The sequence below is a fragment of the Eumetopias jubatus genome, unplaced genomic scaffold (assembly GCF_037043125.1).
Source record: "Eumetopias jubatus isolate StellerSeaLion01/CBP00866 unplaced genomic scaffold, mEumJub1_p1.0 scaffold_11, whole genome shotgun sequence".
NCBI classification, from domain to species: domain Eukaryota; kingdom Metazoa; phylum Chordata; class Mammalia; order Carnivora; family Otariidae; genus Eumetopias; species Eumetopias jubatus.
This window is the reverse complement of record NW_028274817.1, coordinates 107,227,542-107,252,022: the sequence shown is the minus strand read 5'-3', so window position 1 is coordinate 107,252,022 and position 24,481 is coordinate 107,227,542. Positions and strand designations below refer to the sequence as shown.

The following is a 24,481-nucleotide window of genomic DNA, read 5'->3' as shown; positions in this document are numbered from 1 at the left end:
AAGTAGGTGGAAGTGAAGTAGGTGAAGCAATTTGTATAAATGGCCATTTTGGTCAGAGAAGGGACAAAAGAGGCGGGAGTATAGCTTTGATGTTTGGCTGGATGGTGAAAATGTGTTGAGCATACTTATAGTCTTATAGGTGCAGGACACAAACCATTGGATAGAGAGACTAAAGATAAGGGAAGGGTTACCAGATGGAGCAGTTCCAGAGAAGGGGGAAGGAATGAGGTCCAGGGCAGCAGTGGAGGACTGTTGGGTGAGGCCTAGAGAGGAAGAGTGAGTACCTTCTCTGAGACAGAGGCAGTAAAAGGAGCTTTAGAATATTGGGAGCAGCAGGCGCCTGGCTGGCTTAGTTGGTAAAGCATGTAACTCTTAATCTCAGGGTTGTGAGTTTGAGCTCCACAGTGGGTGTAGAGATTACTTAAAAATAAAATCTTTAAAAATAAATAAAGGGACACCTGGGTGCCTCAGTCAGTTAGGTGTCTGCCTTCTGCTCAGGTAATGATCCCAGGGTCCTGGGACTGAGTCCTGCGTCGGACTCTTTGCTCAGAGGGGAGCCTGGTTCTCCCTCTGCCTGCCACTTTCCCTGCTTCTCCCTCTCTCTCTCTGACAAATAAATAAAATATTTAAAAAAATAATAAAAATTAAAAAAAAAATGTTGAGAGCTATTTTCTTTGTGCAGCAAATTCCTCTGCCAATATAGGATGTATAGAGGTTGTGGGTGGAAAGCTGAAGAATAGAGGTAAAGAGTTGAAAAACCTTACTTAGTCTTAAAAGGAGGGACCAGGGCAGGAAGCTTAAGAATTTACAGGATGGATTATTTAGCTGCATTGAGGGGCCAGCTGAGATTGGGAGTCTTCAGTTTGTATGTCAGATGTGCCGTTCAGTATGAAAATACCATTTTGAAATACCACTGCCAGATTTTCTTTTGCAGGACCAGGCAACCCAGAGGCAAGGCTGGAGAAAGTAAGGAGTTGGGTTCATCGTGCTTTATGAGGGCAAGAGGATCTGGTGAAATATTTAGGCGAAAGCACTCTTGGTTCTCCTTGACTTCTCTTTTCACTTAAACTTGTTTGCTAAGGAGTAAAATGCATAGCATTGGTTTGACCTTTAGCTGCATACTATCTCTTGCCTTTATTATTCTTTTAGGAAGTTCAGCCCTCCAAGAATGTCATAAAAAAAAAAACCAAAACAGTAAAAGTTGATTTAGTAACGGTTGACATGGTATACTAGATTTTTTTTTTAAGATTTTATTTATTGAGAGAGCGCACACATGAGCAGGGGTAGGGGTAGAGGGAGAAGCAGACTCCCTGCTGAGCAGGGAGCCGGACACAGGGCTCATCCCAGGACCCTGGGATCACGACCTGAGCCACCCAGAGACCCCCCCCCCCCGAGTATACTAAATTTTTACACTGTATTAGAGTCCAGTCTTGTAAGATTTTCATTCAAAATCTTATAGTCATCTTTCTTTTAGGCTCTGGGTTTCTGCTAATTTATATAGATTTTAATGTTCCTAAAGTAGTAAATAAGGATGGACACAAACTGCTATTGTTGTGTATTTTTGTATATTTTATATATGTATATAAGTATGTATTTTAACAATACAGTGATAGTTTATTCCTTTTTTTTTTTTTAAAGATTCATTTTAGAGAAAGTGTGTGCGAGTGGTGGGTGGGCAGAGGGAGAGAGAGAATCCTGAAGCAGACTCCCCTATGAGCATGGAGCCTGATGGGGGCTCGATCCCAGGACCCTGAGATCATGACCTGAGCTGAAATCAAGAGTTGGTCACTTAACTGACTGAGTCACCCAGGTGCCCCTCTTCCTTCCTTTTAAAATAGAATGTCACATCCAAGCTCAAAGAATACAAAGAACACACATACACAAGTTACCTAATACCCCTTTTTTACTATAATGAGATGGTTTGATTGCTTTTATTTTTTTTTATTTTTTAAAGCTTTATTTATCTTTGAGAGAGAGGGAGAAAAAGAGAAAACGTGAGTGGAGGGGCAGAGGGAGAGAGAATCCCAAGCAGACTCCATGCCAAGCACGGAGCCCGACACAGGGCTTGATCTCACAACCTTGAGCTAATGACCTGAGCTGAAACCAAGAGTCCGGTTCTTAGCCGGCTGCACCATCCAGGCGCCCCTGATTGCTTTTAAGTTGGGTTTAGGGATGGTGACTTTTTGGGGGGAGTATGGTGACTTTTGGTAGTATCTATTGTTCTTTTGCAGGTACTTCTTCATTTTTCCTCCATTCCACACCATCATCCCTTTTCCTTTCAAAGTATAGTCATGTTAAAAAATTTAATTTACTACTGGCTTTGGAATCAAACCAGTTGAATGCTTTGGAATTAATTAGCATTTCTCTTGTTTCTGCCTCCCAGTGCTGCATTTCAACTTAAAACCTAAATTGATTTCAGAAGTTTAGGATTGACAAAGGCTTTGTGGTAAGCATATAGAGGAACTATGGTCTGATTTTCTCCATGATAGAGAATGCAGAGATGCCATTATTAGCAGTCAACTTTAATGCTTTTCGTAACATGATGAGCGATGGTAGTATTATCTCTGAATTCCTATGATACTTATTCACCTCACTGGTCAGAGAATATGAACAGACACCTAAATAGTCTTCAAAAATTTCGGTAAGTCATTGGATCTAAGAGCCTAATAAACAGCTTTTATAAAGTCTTTAGTGTCTATCTTGGCAGATTTTTTCCCTCTGAAGGTCTCATTTAAAATGACGAAGTAGCAATCCTCATTCTTTATAGTGCCCTGATAGTGTACATAGACACAAATGTTCTTTGTCACAGTAGAGCTGCCTTTGAGGCCAGGATGACCTCTTTATCTCATCTTTGCAGTCTAGATGTTATGATTGCTTCTGAATTTGATGGTCTGTTTCTTGAAAATAGGAACTATCCACTGCTTCTTAGCCATTGAGTATCTTCTTCATCAAACCCTGTGCCTATTAGGTGTGAAATAAATATTTGTTGAGTATATGAAGACTATAGCTGCAAGTCTGTGGGCATCATGCCACATCGAACGTATTAATAATACATTTCTTCCCTACCAAAAGCTATTGGTTCTCACTTGCTTCTGGTTAGGCTAGATATGGTGGTACTGCTTTATGGCACTGAAGAGTTTTCTGGGTCTCTGAGAAGTGGAATGTTTGAGTCATCCATGTGTTGACCAAGTTGTTTTTTAGTTCTCCTTTAATCCGAGACAGCTGCCAGACATCCCTAATTTCTTTGCAGTGGTCTTCAGCCTCCTGGAGTTTGACTTTGCAGCTGCATAGTCAAGATGCTATTTTGTCAAACATCAGTTTGTACAATAGGGAAAGTTGGAGAAGATCTGGTGATGATGAGTCAGGCACTGCCTTACAACAGCTGCATGAAGCAGAATATTCTCTGGGTGCCTCTGATATTAACATGATCAACAAGAAGTCACTCTTTTAGTTAGAACAGTTAGATAGAAGATGAGCAGGAGCTAGGTATTCCATTCTAATCCTAGATTCAACTTGTGTTGAAATAAACTTTTTTTGGTAACAGCTTTAGCACATGTAACAGCATGTAACATATGCCATACCGTTTGCCCATTTGAAGTGTGCAAATCAGTGGTTTTTAGTGTATTCACTAACTTGGGCAACCATTGTCAGACTTTAGGTAATTTTAGTTAGCCCGAGGAGAAACTTCATACCTTGTGGCTATCACTCCCGTCAACCCTCTCTGTCCCGTCCAAGTCTAAGCCACCCCTAATCTACTTTCTGCCTGGATAGATTTGCCTGTTAGGGATATTTACTATAAACGGAATCCTGAAATACATGATTTATGACTGGCTCTTTTCACTTAGCAGAATGTTTTCAAAGTTCATCCATGTTGTAGCAGGTGTCAGTGCTTCATTCCTTTTTATTACTGAAGACTGTTCCATTTTCTGGGTGTACAGGGTGTACATTTTAGTCTATTTGTAAGTTGTTTTCTTTTTGGCTGTTGTATCTATGATATTAACATTTGGATATTAACATTTGTATTCAAGTTTTTGTGGACATCCATTTCATATGTGGAATTGTTGGGTCATATGGTTTAACCTTTTAAGGAACTGCCAGACTGTTTTCCAAAGCAGCTGCACTATTTTACATTCCTACCAGTGGTGTATGAGGGTTCCAGTGTCTCCACACCCTTTGTGGCACTTGTTAATACTGTCTGTTTTTTTTTTTTTATCATAGCCATCCTAGTGGATGTGAAGCAATATCCTGTTGTGGTTTTTGATTTACAGTTCCCAGATAGTTAATGATGTCAAGCAGTTTTTCATGTGCCTATTGGCCATTTGTATATATTCTTTGGAGAATTGTCTTTTCAGATGCCTTGCTCATTTTTAAATGGAATTATTTGCCTTTTTATTATTGAGTTGAAAGAATTCTTTGTATATTCTAGTTATAAGTCTCTTACAAGATAAATGACTTATAAATACTTTGTCCCGTTCTGTCAGTAGTCTCCTTCCTTGGTAGTGTCCTTTGATGTACAAAAGTTTTAAATCTTGATGAAGTCCAATTTATATATTTTTCCGTTGCTGTACTTTTGGTGTCATATTTAAGAAACTGTTGCCTCATCCAAGGTAATGAAGATTTACACCTGTGTTCCTTTTAAGAGTTTTAAAACAGCTTTGGTTCTTGCATTTAGGCCTTTGATCCATTTTGAGTTTATTTTTGTGTCTGATGTGAGGTAGATAAGGAGCTAACTTCATTCTTTGGCATGTGGATATTCAGTTGTCCCAGCACCATTTGTTGAAAAAACAATTCTTTCCCCCACTGAATGTTCTTGGTACTCTTGTTGAAAATAATTGCCTGTCAATGTGAGGGGTTTATTTTTTGGACTCCTAACTCTGTTCCATTAATCGTCTATCCTTATACTAGTTCCATGCTGTCAGAGTGCGTAGTGAATTTGCAAAATTTACTACCCTAAATATTAAAGTTTAAATTTTTAAGTCCAGGCAAAAATGCATAATTCAGTTTTAAAAGGTGTAACACAGTAAGTGATGGCGACATTGTATGTTGTTATGGAAAACACGGGTACGTCAGGTATGTTTGCCTATCTTACAGTAACATCAGAGGAAACAACTAATAGGCCTCTGGAGCATGGGATCCTTCCTGTCAAAAACTGAACACTTGGGGCACCTGGGTGGCTCAGTTGGTTAAGCGACTGCCTTCAGTTCAGGCGATCCTGGAGTCTCCTTCTCCCTCTGACCCTCCCCCCTCTCATGCTCTCTCTCTCTCTCTTTCATTCTCTCTCTCTCAAATAAAATTAAAAAAAGAATTAAAAAAAAAAAACTGAACACTTAGCCATAGAGTCTGTTTTCTAATGTAAACCTACATGATACTTCATTTCTAATATATATTTTAATAAAATACGTTATTTAAGTTACTTAAGTTATTTTAAGTAGTTTTAAAATAGATAAATTAAGAAAAATTGTAGCAAATAATTTAAACTTAGAGCCCTTTAAACTAGTTTGGTTAAATGAAAGTATGTCATAATTTTTAACATGTTGATTATAAAATTGGAAATTTTACTTTGTGCAGACCATAAGTTTAATAAAAGTATTTTATGACAGTGAGTGTGGAGTAATAATATAGCTGTCTTCTCTCCATTTAGTTGTTTTTATATACTAAGGCTAAAGACGTTTTCACTAAGATAAAGTTGATTTCAAAATACTATTTTCTACAGTATGCAACTGCTTGTATAAAAGCTGAATGTTAATAAATTATTAGATTGGTTAGTTCTTAACTAATGCTTATTAAAGCTCTTTTGGTCTGGTGGCATTTATATGATTTAAGTCCATTTGAATTAGTATTTCAAGAAGAGCTTGGTGCTCATGTGTGGAAAATGCTTTCAGACTCATCAGACCTATTTTCTAAATGACCTTTGAGTCAATTTGCATTTCCGTCAGGAGATGGAATTAAGTTTGTGTAGTGAGGTTTGTTGTTAATAAAGCTCACTTTTCAGGGGGAAAATGTTTATGACTATATTTGTGGTTTGACTGTTACCAAGTCAAAATGGACAACTTTAAGAAAAAATTTTTTGACTTAAGCTTTTTTATCTCAGGAAAGATTGTAGATTTGTAACAAGTTGGTAACAATAAAAATAGGTAATAGTAAACCTTCAATAAATAGTATCTGTGTGCCAGAACTTATTATACATTATTTTCTTAACACCTTATAATGTTGGTGTTATCACTCTTCTTTACATATTGGGTAACAGAATCAGTTTAAGTAACTTGACCAAAGTTACACATCCAGCTAGCATTAGGTTGAGGATGTGAAATCAAGTGTGTTTTATTCCAAAGTATCTACCCTCCACTCTCATACTGCCTTTCTTCGTGTGTGTGTATTTATATACATATGTGTATAAAGCTCATACTACAAAGCAGTAGAGTTTGGCTTAAATACTGCTTATTGGTGGATGGAGGAGGCAACTAGAATTCAGTGATTCTTAAAACTTATAATATATTATTTAAAAAATTTACAATATTATTGAATACCCAGTTTCAGCAGTGTTAGGAAATAATTTAAGGGGCTTAAACATTTTCTTAGTTAACTCATAGCAGAAGCCACCCAGACAGCCTCCAAACCCTATTCCATTGTTTTTCTACCTAAAAAATAGATTTTTTTTCAAACTTAGGTTTAAATGAGAAAAGGAAATCGTACATAAACTGTTATTTTTACTTTTGCCGATGTTTACTTTCCTTGTGTCTTCATTCATTCAAAAACATTTCTTGACCAGCCACGATAAGCTAGGAACCTTGTTAGCTGTTAGAGATAAACAGTGCAAGTCTCTGGCTTTTTAGAGTCCACAGTCCTGGAGGGAAGACAAACAGAAACAGATCATTACAGTTGATTGTGAAAAGATACATAACTGAAAATACAAAGTGTTTTGGAAGCACTAAGGGAGGAAATGGGGGGGTTGGTATACTTCTATGAGCTACATGCTATGAAAGCACTATAAACCAGAGTTCTGTGGAAACTTGGTTGAAGACCTGAGTCTCTGTATTTCATCTCTACTCTTAACCATTTCCCTCTCTCTCATATTGTTTTGAAGCAAATTCCACACATTTCATTCGTAGGTATTTCAGTATATATATATATGTGAAGGACAAGGATTTTTAAAAAAAAAGAAACAATATCATGGTCACATATTTAAAAAAATAATTTGGGGTGAACTCAGTTTGAAGGATGAGTGGGTGGGTAAGGCAGGAGGAATGGCAGAGAGGAGGGAGGAGGGCCTAATTTAAAGGCAAGGAGATGTGAAAGATCTTGGAGTGTTCGGAGACTTACTCTTTGTAGTGCAAATAATATCTTTGGTGAAGAAAATGGAAGAAATGGTGAGAAATAAGATTGACAAGATAGGCAGGGCCCAAATCATAAAGGCCCTTGAATGCACTAAGAAGCGCATTTTACCTTGTCGATGTGGGGAGCTGTTAAAGGGTTGTATGCAGATAATAATAACACGGTTAGGCTGGTAGTTTGAAAAGATCATCCTCATGGCAATGTTGAGAGCATACAAGGTAAGAGTAAAATCAGAAACAAAAAGTGTGCTATGGGAGATTATAGTAGTTCAGGTAAGAAACATGATGATAGTTTGAAATAAGGTTCTATCGGTAGAGTTTGGCAGAGAACTGCTTCATGACATATTTAGGAAGTAGAATTTGGATTAAATTTAGGTTTGAGGAAGAGGGAGAGTTCAAAGCTCCCTTCCTGGTTTCTGGCTTGTGGAGCTGGGCAGATGGCGAAACCATTACCAGAGGAGGAGCATGTTGGGATACACTGAAGATCTGTCCACAGGGTTGCTGCCTGCGGCTGTCCACGTGGTGCCCTGGCCTTCTGGTTGAGGTGTTCTGCCCAGTTGGTCTCCTAGTTAAGCACAATTTTTGGTCATAGTAGATATCTAATAAAAAAATGGTTCTGGGGGAGGAGGATGCCTCGGTGGCTCAGTCAGTTAAGTGTCCGACTCAGTTCTGGCCCTGGGCATGATCTCACGGTTGTGAGATTGAGCCACATGTTGGGGCTTAAGATTCTCCCTTTCCCTCTCCCTCTGTACCTCCCCCCCAAAAAAATATGGTTCTGGGAATGAAGAAATAAGTCCAAACTTCTATGTTTAATGCATAAACTCGGAGGGTTAATACAGTCTTACAATTTATTGATTCTCAGGGCTATTAGCACAGGAGACATGGTAAAATATTTGTTTATTCCTTTGTTCTGTGGGCAGATTGTTGGATGTTTCTATATCTTACCATTATTTTTATATATGCACTCTATCAGTTTTGTTTCTTAACCATTTGGTAAACCACAGAATGAAATTTTAGAGTTTTAAAAATACATATCCTCATGGGAATGTTTCTGAAATGTGAGAAAAGTCTTAGAGAAGACATATTGAATAAGCTTTAAGCTTGTTCTGATAAAATTCACAAAGATGTCTGTTAATCCATCTAAAATTATTGTCTTTACTGTGGGCACTCTGAAACTTATTTGGAAGCACTCAGGTAAGGCACATTTATTGTTGTCCTCCCCTCTCCCCACCAAAAATAAGATTGGGTAAAAAGTCTGTATCTTGAAAGCCTTAGAAGCAATTGGAGCTTCAGATTAGCCTTGTGACTCATATTTACTGTTTATCTGCTTGTGACCTAGACAGAATTGTCCAACAGCTTGCCCTTTGAACAGATCTATGATTACTTTGTGGGATAATGGGCGTTGGGCAGGGGAGAGAGGAGGAGAGAGGGAAAGAAAGAACATGCAAAGATCTCTAAGAGATCTTCGAGAAATTCTTAAGTGTATCAGTGCCTGCAGTTTAGAGTCAGCCAGCTTTCCATTTGGATGCCAGCCCAGCTGCTCATTAGCTGTATGATTTTGAGCAAATTACTGACTTCTCTTTGGCCTTTGTTTTTTTATTTGTAAGATGGCAGTCCTACCACCTGACCTGTGGGCTGGTTGGGAGAATTAGAGATCATACGGAGCAGGCACCCAGCACAGAGCCTGCCTGTCAGTAATGGCTGATCATTGTTGTCCACACAGAGCCTCTCTGTTGATGGCATCAACTGGGCAAGCAGGACTAACTCTGGACTGGCTTCACTTAAGACCTTCCTGTTGTCTGATCAGGGAATCCTTGGCTGAAGGCAGGCACAAGGTGGAATTATAGTAGTCATTCCTTTCTTTTCCCCCTGAATTTATAGTATTAAGAAATCAGTTCTTGGTTAACTAGATTTAGTTAGCTATATTTTAGACCAGTTCAGTACAATTTGGCAAATATTTTTCGTAAGTTCTCTCTGACATCATGTTAGAGATCACTATAACTTAGGACAGACACTTCAATGGCTCTGATCCTTTAATTCCCCTTCTGTAGAATAGGCTAATTTCATTAAATCTTTGAATGTCTCCAGGAAAGTTTCAAGAAGTAAAGGAGATCAGGTTATCACTAATTCTCTGAAATCTTTTATAGGCTATATAATAAAAATAAGATGGAATTTTAACCACAGAAAGAGGGTTCCTAAGGAGGAAGCTAAGAAAGGGAGGCCCAAAAGTGAATTTATAAGTTTATTTATCTACTAGAACATCTGCTTACTCAGCAGAATGCTTCCTGCAAGTTAACTTAGTCTTAGGTGCTCTGGTTTCACATCTGTAAAGTGGAGATAAAACACCTTAAGTCATGGAGCTGTTGTCATTGATTTCATGATAAAATAGAGGGACACCACTGACCACAGTGTCTAGGACATAACAGTTGCTCATGAGCTCAGGTATCCTTTTAAGGGGACCTGCCCATCTGTGTTTTTTTTTTTTTTTAAGATTTTATTTACTTGTCAGAGAGCACACAAGCAGGGGCAACAGCAGGCAGAGGGAGAAGCAGACTCCCCACCGAGCAGGGAGCCCAATGCAGGGCTTGATCCCAGGACCCTGGGACCGTGATCTGAACTGAAGGCAGACGCTTAACCCACTGAGCCACCCAGGCGTCCCTAGGTATTTTTACTATTAAGTAGCCACCTGCCCACACAGGAAATCTAATAAGACACTGAATAATACCAAGTTTTTACTGTGTAGTTTTTTTCTTTTGATTGGGTTTTGGGTTTAGAAGTTTAAAAATTGAAGTGATTTAAGTAGTAAGACTATTGGACTTACCAGAGAGTAAGTTAGAACAGGCTCTTGGTTCAGAGAACCAAATTCTTTCTTCGATAGCAGTACCTACTGTAGGGTCTTCTGAAAAGCCTGATTTCCCTCCTTGATGTTAATCCTAACATTCACACCTAGGGATCTTGTTAAAACTTTAGAAAAGATTTGTGTATTCAGACTGTCCCTTGAAATAAATTATTTAGGATGTAAAATCATCTTTATTTTTCTTTCAAAATTAACCTGTTTTAAGATCTATCAGGTAGATAGCTTCTGGTTCTGGAAGGCAGGGATTTAGTGACTTAATCTATGTCCTCCTTGTGGGTACTGGTCACAGTTTATAGACTTGAAGCTTAATTAAACTTTGTGTTTGAAACTGATTCCATCCTCGTAGCATGGGTTTTCCTTCTTAATTGTGCTTTCTGAGAAATCTATCCTTAAGTTTGACTTACTTCTCTGTCCACTTAGGTTTTTCTTTGAGTCCTCCTTTTCCCAGTGACTCCCCTCCTGAAGCTTTTTTCTTTTTTAAAAGATTTTATTTATTTGTGAGAGAGAGAGAGAGCACACACGCGCGAACGAGCATGGGGGAACGGCAGGCAGAGGGAGAAGCAGACTCCCCGCTGAGCGGGGAGTCCAATGTGGGACTGGATCCCAGGACCCTGGGATCATGAGCTGAGCCGAAGGCAGACGCTTAACGACTGAGCCACCCAGGCGCCCCCTTTTGAAGCTTTTTATGTTTCTGCTCCTTTCTGAAGTAGTTGCTTTCTAGGCTTAATGCAATACAGACATTTTTCTGAAATTTTCCTTCTCTCGTTTCCTGAGATTAATCCACTGTTTTATGGATTCCCATGCCACCCTCTTTCTTGATTTACTCCCTTATTGTACTGGACCACATATGAAATAACTTCCTAAGGAGTATAGATTGTGTACTAAAAATATTTTTATTCTACCCTTAAATGTGATTGATAATTTGGTTAGGTACAGAATTCTAGGTTAAAGAGAATTTTCCCTGAGAACTTGTGATGCCATGTTTCACTGTCACCTAGCATCTAGTGTTAACAGTTTAGGAGCCTGATGTCATCTTGACTCTCATTCCTTTGTAGTTGTTTCATTTTATTCTGAAAGCTTTAAAGATCTTTTTATCCCTCCTGGTCTGAAATATCATACAGTGGTGCTTAGTTAGGTGTAGGTCTTTTTCTTGCATTGTGTTTTCATGCATGATGAGCTCTTTGAATCTAAAGAATCTTCAACTCTGAAATATTTTTATTTATTAATACAATATATTAATTGCAAGAAGAATCTCTGAAAGAAACAGAGTAAGTGTATCCCAACAATTGTCTGAACCTCTGTGTTCCAATATGGTAGTCATTAACCACATGTGGCTAATTAAAGTTAAGTTTAATTAAATGAAAATTAAATGAAATTAGGTATATAGTGTCTAAGTTGCACCAACCACATTTCAAGTGCTGAATAACCACATGTAACTGCAGATATGGCTATGGAACATTTCCAATGTGATCTTTTTTAAAAGGCAAAGAGGAGATGCAGAAGTTCAAAGAATATATTACAAGACAATAGAGGCAGATAGAAAGTAAACTTAACAAAATTCAGAAAGAAGCTGAAGAGAAAAATAAAAATATGATCAAGATAAAAGCTACCATAGAAGCAACTATAAGAATAAATCTGCCTGAGTAAATAAGCATGGGCAGAGGATCCAGCTTTAGGAAATCACAGAAATGGTTTAAAAAAGGTACAGAAATGAATATGGAGGAGATGGCTAGACACAGGAGACAGAGGAGGCAAACATGTAAGGAGAATTCTCAAAGAAGGGAACAACCAATGAACTACAAAAATATTTATAGTGGAAGAAATTTTTCCTAAAATAAAGATTGGAATCTTCCAGTGAATTTTCCTGAAATAAAGATCAAATCTTTCTTGTTTCAAGAAATTGACAGCATGATAAAACCAGCAAGTCATAATCATAGTGATGTTTAGTGAAATTTAAGGATAAAGAGTTATGAGGACATCTGCACAGAAATACTCAGTGTTTGAAGACAGTGGAACAACTCTTCAAAGTTCTGAGAAAATGGAACTTGAGAATTTTATACCCAGCCAATTTATTCTTCAAGTGAAGGCCACAGACTGACATTTTCATGTCAGCCCTGTTTGGTAATGAATCTAGCAAACCAAAGGATCATTCAGTATAAAGAACTCTAGAATGGAGAAACTGTGATAAAAGAATTGGTAGTGAGCATTGGCATTCCTTTAATATTTAAGTAACTATAAAATATTTGGGACAGGGAGGGGCACCTGGGAGAGCCCCACTCTTGATTTTGGCTCAGGTCATGATCTCATGGTCGTGAGACTGAGCCCAGCATTGGGCTTCATGCTAAGCGTGGAGCCTGTCTAAGATTCTCCCTCTCCCTCTGCTGAACCCCATCCCCTGCAGGTGCATTCTCTCTTTCTCTCAAAAAAAAATGAAAGGAGGCTCGGGGAGTATATTGATGTGTTCATTTCCATATCTTTCATAGTAGGATGACAGTAGATACTGGCTTTAAAATTGATTCATGGTGCACCTGGGTGACTCAGTTTGTTAAGGGTCTGACTCTTAGATTCAGCTCAGGTCATGGTCTCGGGGTCGTGAGTTCAAGCCCCACATCAGGCACCGCGCTGTGCATGGAGCCTGCTTGAGATTCTCTCTGTCCCTCTCCCTCTGCCCCCTCCCCCCTCACTCTTGTGCATGCATTTTCACTCTCCTTAAAAAAATTGATTCATGTATTATAAGCAAAGTATGACTCTAAATGTTTTTGTAATATATTTTTTCATCTTTAGAGGGTTAAGAACTAGTAACGTAATGTCTAAACATTTACTTGAAGATCAGCATTCATATATTTAAGAAATGAATGTTAAATCTTTTCTGTATATCAGAATGTACTGTAGACACTTGGGATACATCATTGAACAAAACAGATGCCAGTGCTTTTCCCTCCCTTATGTTCTAGCAGAGGTACACAGACATAAATAAGTGATGTAGTATAAGTGATAACCTTGGGAAGAAAACAGGGGTATGAGAAAGATTTTGGGTTGCAGATGTGGTCAGGGTTTGCTGAGATGACATTTGAGCAGAGGCTTAATTTTGAGATATCTGATAGACATCAAAGACATGTACAAATCTGAGTTCGGGGAAATAGGACTAGAATGGAGATGCAAAACTGGGAGTTATTGGCATATAGATGAAATTTAAGCAATAAAACAGAATGACATTGCCAAAGGAGTGATTGTAAATAAACCAAGACCAAAAACAAGCCCTGAGGTTTGCAACATTAAGAGGCTAAGAGGCGGCTCCTGCAAAGGACTGAGGAGGCATGGCAGGTGAGGGAGGAGGAAACCAAGAGCTTACATCCTGGAAGCCAAGTGAGGAAAGTGAATCAGAGTCAAATGAATGCTGAGAACGGGTGACCTTGAAGAACAGTTTTGGTGAAGTCATGGGCCCAGTTGACGTGAGTTTAGAGGATATGGGATGACAAGAATTGGAGAAATGGGATCAAGAGTTTTTGTTTTAAAGGGGGAAAAAGAATTGTTTATGTGCTGATGAAGGTGATCCAGTAGAGGCGGCAGATGCTAGAGCAGTAAAGAAGGGGGCAGGCTTTAGCTAGGAATGGAGGTGATTTGTCTTGCTTACAGGCTGGATTTAGTTGCTGGTAGGTGAGTAGATCTGATAGTGAATCTTCCGATTGTTTCACTTGTTCTCAGTAAAATAAGAAAGAAGATCATCAACTGAGAATGAGGATGGGGAGGTGAAATTATAGATTTGAGGAGAGAGGATACTAGAAAATAAGAGAGAGGGAAAGTAGCAGAAAAGGTTTGTTTCAGGTTCAGGGTCATGGATTTAAAGTGAAGCCATCAGTGTGTGTGCATGTGTCTGTGCTTGTGTGTGTGTGTTTGCCGTCAAATTTAGCGACATAGGCCCTGGTGTAGAGGCAGGGAGGAAAATTGAAATCTGGCAAGTCTGTGGTTCTCTCAAGCCAGTATGATGGAATGAAAGGAGGGGGAAGGCAAGAGATTGGAGAGCAAGGGAATGAGATTGACTGTGGAATTCAAGTTGTTTGAGGTCAAGTAAATTATGATGTAATAATTTTTGTTTAAAAATGGCATATTACAATATCCAGTTTTCATTAAAATATGTTCATTCGTCCTTTTATTTATAAATATGCATAGGGAAATGTCTGAAAAATGATCTGTAAATTGATAGTTCTAGGTGGTAGAATTTTGATCACATTTTAATTTTTTTTAAATACTTTTTTTGGGGGGACCTGGGTGGCTCATTCAGTTAAGCAGCTACCTTCAGCTCAGGGCATGATCCCAGGGTCCTGAGATTGAGCCCCCATGTCAGGGGCTGCTCCACCTGCTTGTGCTCTCTTGCTCACACTCTCTCAAATAAATAAAAATCTTTTTTTTTTTTAAAGATTTATTTATTTATTTGAGAGAGCGAGAATGAGAGAGAGAGAGTACATGGCGGGGGGGAGGGTCAGAGGGAGAAACAGGCTCCTCGCCGAGCAGGGAGCCCAATATGGGACTCGACCCCGGGACTCCGGGATCATGACCTGAGCCGAAGGCAGTCGCTTAACCAACTGAGCCACCAAGGCACCCTCAAATAAATAAAAATCTTAAAAAAATACTTTTCTTAAACAGTAAACTGTATAATTTCTACAACAAATTATATACAAGTACAAGAAGTATAAGGGAATAGAAATAAAAATGTATTGTTTAAGTTCAGGGCACACAGGGTAGTCTAGGGCCTGATGGGGGAGAGAAGATTGAAGGCAGAAGGCACTTTGGTCAGAGGTCGGTTGCTAGACTGTGCAGTTTGTATTTTATTTGATAGGAAATGGGGTACCATTCTGAGCCAGAGAGTAAGGCAACTGGATCTTTGTTTTAGGAAAGCTGACGTCTAGGGGTATTTGGTAGGAAACGTAGGAAGAGAGAGATCAAATGGTACAGATCTTTTCTTTCTATGATGTTAATTTGTTTTTGTTTTTGTTTTTTTTTAAAGATTTTATTTATTTATTTGACAGAGACACAGCGAGAGACGCAGACAGAGACACAGCGAGAGAAGGAACACAAGCAGGGGGAGAGTGTGAGAGGGAGAAGCAGGGTTCCTGCGGAGCAGGGAGCCTGATGTGGGGCTTGATCCCAGGACCCTGGGATCATGACCTGAGCCGAAGGCAGACGCCTAACGACTGAACCACCCAGGTGCCCCTATGATGTGAATTTGTACAAAATGCGATTCCACTGCAATCCAATATCATATTTTTTTGTCTTGGTAAAAATTATAAAAATTTTTCTAGAAACTTAATTGAGAATAACAAAACAATATTACCTATGTCTTAAGGTTTTTGTGAGGTTACATTTTAAGGGCTTATCATGCTTGGCATGAGGTATGTGGTCAGTAAATGTTACCATTATCCATCATGACCACCATCCTTGTTATATAGATTCTCCATCAACTTAGTTTTACTGATCTTTTAATTAGATCAGCATTCGTTTAACAGTTTACTTGAGGGGCACCTGGGTGGCTCAGTTAAGCATCCAACGCTTGATTTCAGCTCAGGTCTTGATGTCAGGGTTGTGAGTTCAAGCCCTGCGTTGGGCTCCACGCTGTGTGTGGAGCCTACGTAAAGAAAAAAACGGGTGCCTGGGTGGTCAGTCATTTAGGCGACTGACTCTTTTTTTTTTCTTTTTTTTTCTTTTTTTTTTTAAAGACTTTATTTATTTGAGAGAGAGAGAATGAGAGATAGAGAGCACATGAGAGGGGGGAGGGTCAGAGGGAGAAGCAGACTCGCTGCCGAGCAGGGAGCCCGATGCAGGACTCGATCCCGGGACTCCAGGATCATGACCTGAGCCGAAGGCAGTTGCTTAACCAACTGAGCCACCCAGGCGACTGACTCTTGATTTTGGCTCAGTTCCTGCTCTCAGGGTTGTGAGATGGAGCCCTGTGTTGGGCATTGCGTTGGGCTCCACGCTGGGTGTGGAGCCTATTTAAGATTCTCTCTTTCCCTCTCCCTCTGCCCCTCCCTGCAGGAGCTTGCACGCTCTCCCTCTCTCTCTTAAAAAAAAAAACCCAAAACCAATTTACTTGAAGTGGTGTATTTCCCACCCACACCCCAGTAATTTTTCTTTTCCAGAAACTACTGGGTTTTTTTTGAGATCTTAACTATATTTTTAGACACCGTGGTATCTATAACATTGCAAATAAGTATCCCTCAATTTTTAGTCTTTAGGAGAGTTTACTGAAGCTCCCTTCAAGCAGTATAAAGTATTGCCTATATTTTGCTATAGTTTTGCTGTTACTAATGAGATCATCGATATAAGTCAAATGTTTCTCAGTTTTGAAGTTTAAAATACTGGATGAGGGGCGCCTGGGTGGCTCATTCGGTAAAGCGTCTGCCTTCAGCTCAGGTCATGATCCCAGGGATCGAGCCCCATGCCGGGCTCTCTGCTCAGCGGGAAGCCTGCTTCTCCCTCTCCTCCCCCTGTTTGTACTCTCTCTCTCTCTCACTGTTAAATAAATAAATAATATCTTTGAAAAAAAAATAAAATACTGGATGAATTGCAAAGATTATTATTACGTAAGGCTTGAGGAAACTGTGATGCCAATTTTACTTTAACACAAATAGAAAAAACTGGGAAGAAAATTTCCTAACATGATGGAATCTCTGGTTGGTGGGACTATTGGTGATTTTTTTTTTAATTCTAAATTTTATACAGTAAACATACATTTCTTAAAAAATCAGAAGATGAAAATAAAGGTCTGGGTTCTAAAGACAGGTACCTCTTCTCTCTCCCATCCCTCACTCATTAGTTCACTGACTTTGGGCAAGGCACATACCATCTCAGAGCCTTTATTTCTTTATCTGGAAAAGGTAAGGATCAAATAAAATTTAAAGTACATAGAAATGATAAGGAAATAGCAAAATGCCATGCAAATGGTAGTTATTATTAGAAGTAGTCTTAATTTCCAGAAATTATGCTCTTCTATTTTGGAGAGGCCTTGTTCCAGAGCTCTAGCTCTTCATCACTACATTAGAAGAAGGCATTTAGGCGGAAATCATACGTATGATTACTCAGTTTTATCCAAGCCTTCTTTGTTTTTAGAAATTCATTTTTATGGTAGCTTTAAAATCACAGAGAAATTTTGAGTCCTTAACAGGACCATCAAAGTGGTTTTTTTTTTTTAAATCACTTCTGTAATTTTTCATATTCAGAGTAATTTCATAAGTTGAGTTAGTGGGGCAAATTCTCAAGGTGAATTCTACTTTTGTCTAATAATAGAATAGCTTTGCTTGGCTCAGGTGAGCCTGTATATTTGAAATGTGTTTTCCCCACACACTTATGAAAGCAAACAGAAAGGTCTTTTCCTCCAAATTATAGATAAATACATGCCATTTTGCAAGCTCCAAAATGATTAGATTTTTCAGTCATCAAAGGCTTTATCTTATGAGTACCAACAAGCTAAAATATGCCAAAACAGCTAGCCTGACCTTGTTCTTTGTAAACATGAGGACATTTGATTTTCCAGTACCTGTTAGAATCAGTTTTGCCAAACATTGCCAAAAAAGGGCAAGCTTCATCAACAAGATCTAACTGCTCAGAGATGAGTGTTCTGAAGACGTAGCAGGTTTAGTCAGGTCTCTCCAGCTAGTTTGGGGGGCTCTTCATTCTTGTTATCACTACCTCACTTGGAAATTGCAGAGCTATTTTTAAGAATATAGCCTTGGCTCAGTCAGCTTTGTATGTCATAAAAATATTAGCTTTGAAAAGGGTTAAGTACACATCAGGCCAGAAATAAGGACCTAATGCCAATTCTTTCCCCTTACAAATCATTTTTATAAAAAGCATAGTCAAGATCCTTGAATTTAGGTAGTTATGTGCGGAGTTCAGGGAACCTCTCTGTTTTCTCAGACCGCAAAGAGTTTAACCACCTGGTCTCTTTGGACCCTCATGAAGCTTGTCCTGGATCAGCTCATTTTCTCCAGCTTCTTAAGCTCTTCACCCAGTTTGCCATTTTCTCCCTGGTAACCAAAGCCCTTGCCTCTGGTTTCATACCCACGGTTGAAGCCACCAGCCACGAACTTCTCCAGCTCCCAGCATTACAGCCTTCCTCCTTAATACAATGTAGCTCTGTTTGCATCCATGTTTACCACTTCAAGTCTCAGAAGGATCGCATATTGCTCCCGCTGTCTAAGGAGAATTTCTTCATCTTTGCCTCTAAATTTCATCTTCCCCTTTTCCTCTGAGATCTTGATCCAGAAGTTTTCCCGTGTCCTCTGGCTTCAGCTTCTTCCCGTCTGTTGTATTTGCTCCCACAGACTGAATATGCTTGAGTGTTCTTATCAGTTAAACAGAAAAGTCTTTGACCCTGTATCCCATTCTAGTTACTGACCCTTTGTTCTCCATTTTAAAATTAGACTTCTTGAAGAAACGCACACCTTCCATTGAATCCTCAACCCACTTAAATCTGACCCCATATAGCCTTTACTACACTGCTTTTCACCAGGAGCATCAGTGACTTCCAGGTTATTATAGTCCGTACACACATTCCCCCGTGACTAGGGTGTGTGCTGAATTATTGCTGTGGACCTTACCAGGCTTCTTAGAGTTTATAACTCCCTCGCTTCCTTCACAATCCTCCACCAGCCTCTCCAGCTTTCCCTTCTTGGGTTCCTTTGTGAACTCTTCTTGTCCCTCCCTTAAACTGTGATGTTCCCCAAGATATCCATAGCACACTCTTACCTCACACTGCAGGTCCTCACTGTGTGATCTCAGGGCTAGTTAGCACAGAGCTGTTGGCTCCCAAATCTGTGTGTCAGCCTTCAGCTTTTAGACTCAAATATCCAGCACCTGTCCTTACATCTCATTCATTGAGTCATTGGCTCATCAATATTCTGAGCATCTACCATCACCAGACTCTTGTCTTAAAAGACTAATAAAATGACGGGTTCTGCTCTATCAGTGGGAAAGATGGGGGAAAGTCCCTGATAGTGACAATACAATGAATTGTATACTCGGAGAGAAACAAGCAAAGGGTGCTGTGAATATAAAAGAATGGGGACAGGCACCAGTCTGAGAGCTTTTAGGGATGTTACCTCTCAGACCTTAAATTAATTGACCATGCAGGAAGAGAGAGCCTTTTCCTCATTTCTCTTGATTAATATTTCTTCCCCCAGTCACTCGGTCACCTAAATCAGAAACCCCATAGTTATCCCTGGCTCCTTTGTCATGTTCAGTTTTGACTCTTAGGCCTGGTGTTAGCGAACACAGTGATCTGCCATTCTCACTGCTCTGGAATCTCTAAATCGCTCCACATATCTGGCTTCACCCCTACAGATTCTAATTCTGTAGTGCCGCTGGGCTGGGGCCTGTGTTCTTTAGTTCCCTAAGAGCTATTGACACCTGACCAGATTGAGAAACCTCTGACCTACCATTTTCAAGTCTGAACCCCTCTGCCTGGTTGCACAAGGCCCTCCATGACCCCTGCTTTGGCCTAGCAGTCAGCCACATTTCCCACCATGCTCTGCGTGTCCACGGGTCTAGGTAAAATCATCCTATTTTGTTCGAATCCTGTTAGGGATGATATTTGTACAAAGGACTTTGCAAAACAGTAACATTTTATTTAAGTATCTGCTAGTGTTATTTGTAATGTATTTCCTGCCTTTTCAGTGGATGATGCTGGCAAAATAGAACACGATGGTTCCTCTGGAATGACCATGGATGCAGAGTCGGAAATCGATCCTTGTAAGGTGGATGGCACTTGCCCTGAAGTCATCAAGGTGTACATTTTTAAAGCTGACCCTGGAGAGGATGACTTAGGTAAGAGGAAAGCTTCGGCATAGCATGCATCCTGATGAGACACTTCAACCTGATTTCTTTTGGGTGGTTTAGATTGCGGACCTTTGAAATCTTTTCTGAAGATAACTTTTAAACAAGGATTTCCATGTAGCAGTAGAAAAATATATGACATGTGTTAAGTCAGTTGGGTGGAAATGAAGTTTTCAGATAAATTCTCGGAGCTGTCATCTTCCCTGATAGGTGGCACCGTAGACATTGTGGAGAGTGAGCCTGAGAATGACCATGGAGTTGAATTACTTGATCAGAATAGCAGTATTCGTGTGCCAAGGGAAAAGATGGTTTATATGACTGTCAACGACTCTCAGCAAGAAGATGAAGATTTAAGTAAGTAGGTGGCCTTTTTGTGGGAGAAAGTTTTGTGTTTCTGTAGCTCTCTTTTTAACTATGGTCAGTATTTGAAGGAAAACAAGTAGCATTATTGTAGAGATTATTATGCTGCCATGTTCCAAGGGCAGTCTCGGTAACCTGTTATGGATGCACAGAATGTTGCTTTAAAAACAAGTTGAGATGAAAGCCAAGAAATGAATGATTCATTCAACAAATATTCGTTGCCTGCTTAGGACTCTGTGAAAGCTGTGTTCTAGGTGTGTAACACTTGAACCTTCCTTCTACTTGTCTGCTAACTGAATTCAAATAAAAACGTCTTTCCTGTGATCTCTGTAAACCTGGTCACAAAATTTGACATAATTTCCTACTTAGATGTCGCGGAAATTGCTGATGAAGTTTATATGGAGGTGATCGTAGGGGAGGAGGATGCGGCGGCGGCGGCGGCTGCCGCCGCGGCGCACGATCAGCAGATTGACGACAATGAAATCAAAACCTTCATGCCAATCGCATGGGCAGCAGCTTACGGTAAGTCACGTGGCGGCTCTTCGAACGGAGTTGGCTCGCGCACGTGAATTCATGACTGGAAACGGTGTCTGTGGCCTTAGGTTTCCGAAATAGGAAACACCACTACCCTGTAAGGGTTACTTGATTTGAACAAGAAGAGAGGAAGATGATAAAGTCTACCTTTTGTCTTTATTTATAACAGGAATTTCCTTCATGTGTATATTACGTAGAAAGAAGTACCGCAAGAAGTATGCAGGCTTTCAAGCTGAAACTTTTCATCTTGATTGTATCTGGCCCATGACTTTACAATTTGGGGAGACAGCATGGGAGTTCAAGGGGCAAAATGCTGACATGTGTTTTTTAGATTTGGAAGCGAGGCATTTCCTACCGTCTCACTATAATAAATGTGGTCCTAAAACCCATTACCTAGAATGGGGACTTTCTGTCATTCATGAGTATCATGGCTTACTTTTCGTTGTTATAGTTAATAAAGAATCCCTAATTTTTTATAATTTATAATACTGTATAATTTTGTTTTTTAATGCGCATTGTTAGGTAATAATTCTGATGGAATTGAAACCCGGAATGGCACTGCAAGTGCCCTCTTGCACATAGATGAGTCTGCTGGGCTCGGCAGACTGGCTAAACAAAAACCAAAGAAAAGGAGAAGACCTGATTCCAGGCAGTACCAAACAGGTGAGGGCACATGAGTCCCACAGCGCAGCGTGCTTGGCAAGCTCTCAGATGGAACTCTAGTATGTATCCACGGAGGTGTTGTGATGGCATTTTAGCTGCTAGACCACATGTAAGCTTTTGTGTATGGAATTTGAAAATATAATTTTAAGAATTCAGTGATATTCATGAATGATTTCCTGGGATAAAAAGAAACAGGGAATGGATCAAACGTGGATGGGGAAAAAAATTTCAAAACTCAGGTGGTTTTTAGGTGGAAATGAAAAGAAATCCCTCAGACACATTACAAGCATTAACTGTTTTAAAAACTAAATTAATGCAAAGAATCAGATTATGTTACCTTAAGGCAGGCATAATTTCCAGAGCAGCAGGACAAGTACTTCAGTTTACGTGACCCTGTTCCTGTCTATTTGTGGATGGTGATTTGCATACTAAAATTTTTGTAGGTGGATTTAAGCTTTACTGTAAAGTGACACAAAATTAGGTTTTTCAGAATAACCAAAGCAGGAATTGTGATTACAAAACTTTGTTTTTATGAAGAATTTTCTACCGATTTCTAAACTGATAGACCTTTGATCACTAGTTGGTGGAAGTTACATATTGATTGATTTTTTAAACTGGAGGGACTGAGGTTGGTACAATCAGACTGAATGAAGTTTTCAGACCAGGGTTCTTTTTATGACAGGGTTGCTCTATCTCTTATACTGAAAAGTGGTAAAAGGAATGTCACGTAGCAAATAGCTTAACGTGGGAATACTTGCCTAATAATGTTCAGAACACACACTTCAAATGCTTGCAGAAACCAAAATGGAACTTGGTTTGATCACTCATGCTCCTTTCTTTTCCTTTCCTAGCAATAATTATTGGCCCTGATGGACATCCCTTGACTGTCTATCCTTGCATGATTTGTGGGAAAAAATTTAAGTCGAGAGGTTTTTTGAAAAGGCACATGAAAAACCATCCTGAACACCTTACCAAGAAGAAGTACCGCTGTACAGACTGTGATTACACTACCAACAAGAAGATAAGTTTACACAACCACCTGGAGAGCCACAAGCTGACCAGCAAGGCAGAGAAGGCCATCGAATGCGACGAGTGTGGGAAGCATTTCTCTCATGCTGGGGCTTTGTTTACTCACAAAATGGTGCATAAGGAAAAAGGAGCCAACAAAATGCACAAGTGTAAATTCTGTGAATACGAGACAGCTGAACAAGGGTTATTGAATCGCCACCTTTTGGCGGTCCACAGCAAGAACTTTCCTCACATTTGTGTGGAGTGCGGGAAAGGTTTTCGTCACCCGTCAGAGCTCAAAAAGCACATGCGCATCCATACCGGGGAGAAGCCGTACCAGTGCCAGTACTGCGAATATAGGTCTGCAGACTCTTCTAACTTGAAAACACATGTAAAAACTAAGCATAGTAAAGAGATGCCATTCAAGTGTGACATCTGTCTTCTGACTTTCTCAGATACCAAAGAGGTGCAGCAACATGCTCTTATCCACCAAGAAAGCAAAACACACCAGTGTTTGCACTGCGACCACAAGAGCTCGAACTCAAGCGATTTGAAACGACACATAATTTCGGTTCACACGAAGGACTACCCTCATAAGTGTGACATGTGTGAGAAGGGCTTTCACAGGCCTTCCGAACTCAAGAAACACGTGGCTGCCCACAAGGGTAAAAAAATGCACCAGTGTCGACATTGTGACTTTAAGATCGCAGATCCATTTGTTCTGAGTCGCCATATCCTCTCCGTTCACACAAAAGATCTTCCGTTTAGGTGTAAGAGATGTAGAAAGGGATTTAGGCAACAGAATGAGCTTAAAAAGCATATGAAGACCCACAGTGGCAGGAAGGTGTATCAGTGTGAGTACTGTGAGTATAGCACTACAGATGCGTCCGGCTTTAAACGGCACGTTATCTCCATTCATACGAAAGACTACCCTCACCGGTGCGAGTACTGCAAGAAAGGCTTCCGGAGACCTTCCGAAAAGAACCAGCACATAATGCGACACCATAAAGAAGTGGGCCTGCCCTGACGATACTGCTACAGACATTTGTGGAGATGTTGGCCTTGAAGCGGAAATTTCATTTTAAAGCCAATCCATCTCGTTCACATAACAATACTGTATATTGATTTATGCTGTGTACAAATAGAATTATTGCTTCTAGTTGAGTTGGGTTTTTTTTTTACATTTTGTTTAATAGTGTGTTCTGAATTCTATTCAGTTTGTTTAATAAATGGGGGAAAGCAGCAACAAGTAAGTTGCTTTTAATAAAGTAATCCCTGATTCTATACTGAATTTTTCTATCTTAGAAGTTTTATATTTATTTAAATATTTACCTTGCTTACCTTGATGGTACTCTTCTAAGACCATTTAACTTAAAGTTAAGGTAACTTTAGATTGATAACTCTGAAAAGATTCATGTTGACTCATTTTTTTTTTCCCATAAAATTCTCACAATAAAATTGTCAGAGACATCTACTAACATAAATGGGAGATTTTACAGTCAGGTCTAATTATCCTAACATGGAAGTCATTTACTTGTCTCGCTTACTATTTTCAGACCACATGACAATGAAGGTTTCCATTTGAGCTTTTGCGTCCCTGGCATCGCTGAGGAAAGAACAGTGGCTGGGTTCGTGTTTACTTTTCGTTTTGTTCAGCAGACAAACTATACTTCTTTGTGGGCTTTCTTTGGCGTATTTACATCTTTTGTCAGCATAGCAAACTTTTAGAAAACTTCCTTGACAAATTTTGCTTGATGCTGTTGTATTTTGATTATTCCGTCTGTGCTGCTTTGTCTTGGAATGGTTGTGTGCTACAAATGCGATTATTGAGGACTGCATTTTGGAATCTCCTAGAGGTAATTCGTGGCTCGTAGGATCTTTTGCGACTTTATATATG

At 39.6% G+C, this 24,481-nt stretch overlaps 1 protein-coding gene across 4 annotated transcripts in view; it reads left to right on the top strand.

Moving 5' to 3' along the window:
• ZFX (zinc finger protein X-linked) overlaps window positions 1-23,743 on the top strand; it is a 52,820-nt gene extending 29,077 nt beyond the window's left edge. For all 4 annotated transcript variants that reach the window (XM_028122562.2, XM_028122561.2, XM_028122563.2 and 1 more), the window contains 5 exons: window positions 19,861-20,010; window positions 20,230-20,373; window positions 20,749-20,901; window positions 21,436-21,576; window positions 22,428-23,743. In XM_028122562.2, the coding sequence (XP_027978363.1) occupies window positions 19,861-20,010; window positions 20,230-20,373; window positions 20,749-20,901; window positions 21,436-21,576; window positions 22,428-23,611 (1,772 nt within the window). In that variant the 3' untranslated portion in view covers window positions 23,612-23,743. The remainder of the gene's footprint in view (window positions 1-19,860; window positions 20,011-20,229; window positions 20,374-20,748; window positions 20,902-21,435; window positions 21,577-22,427) is intronic.
• Window positions 23,744-24,481: the final 738 nt, after the last annotated feature.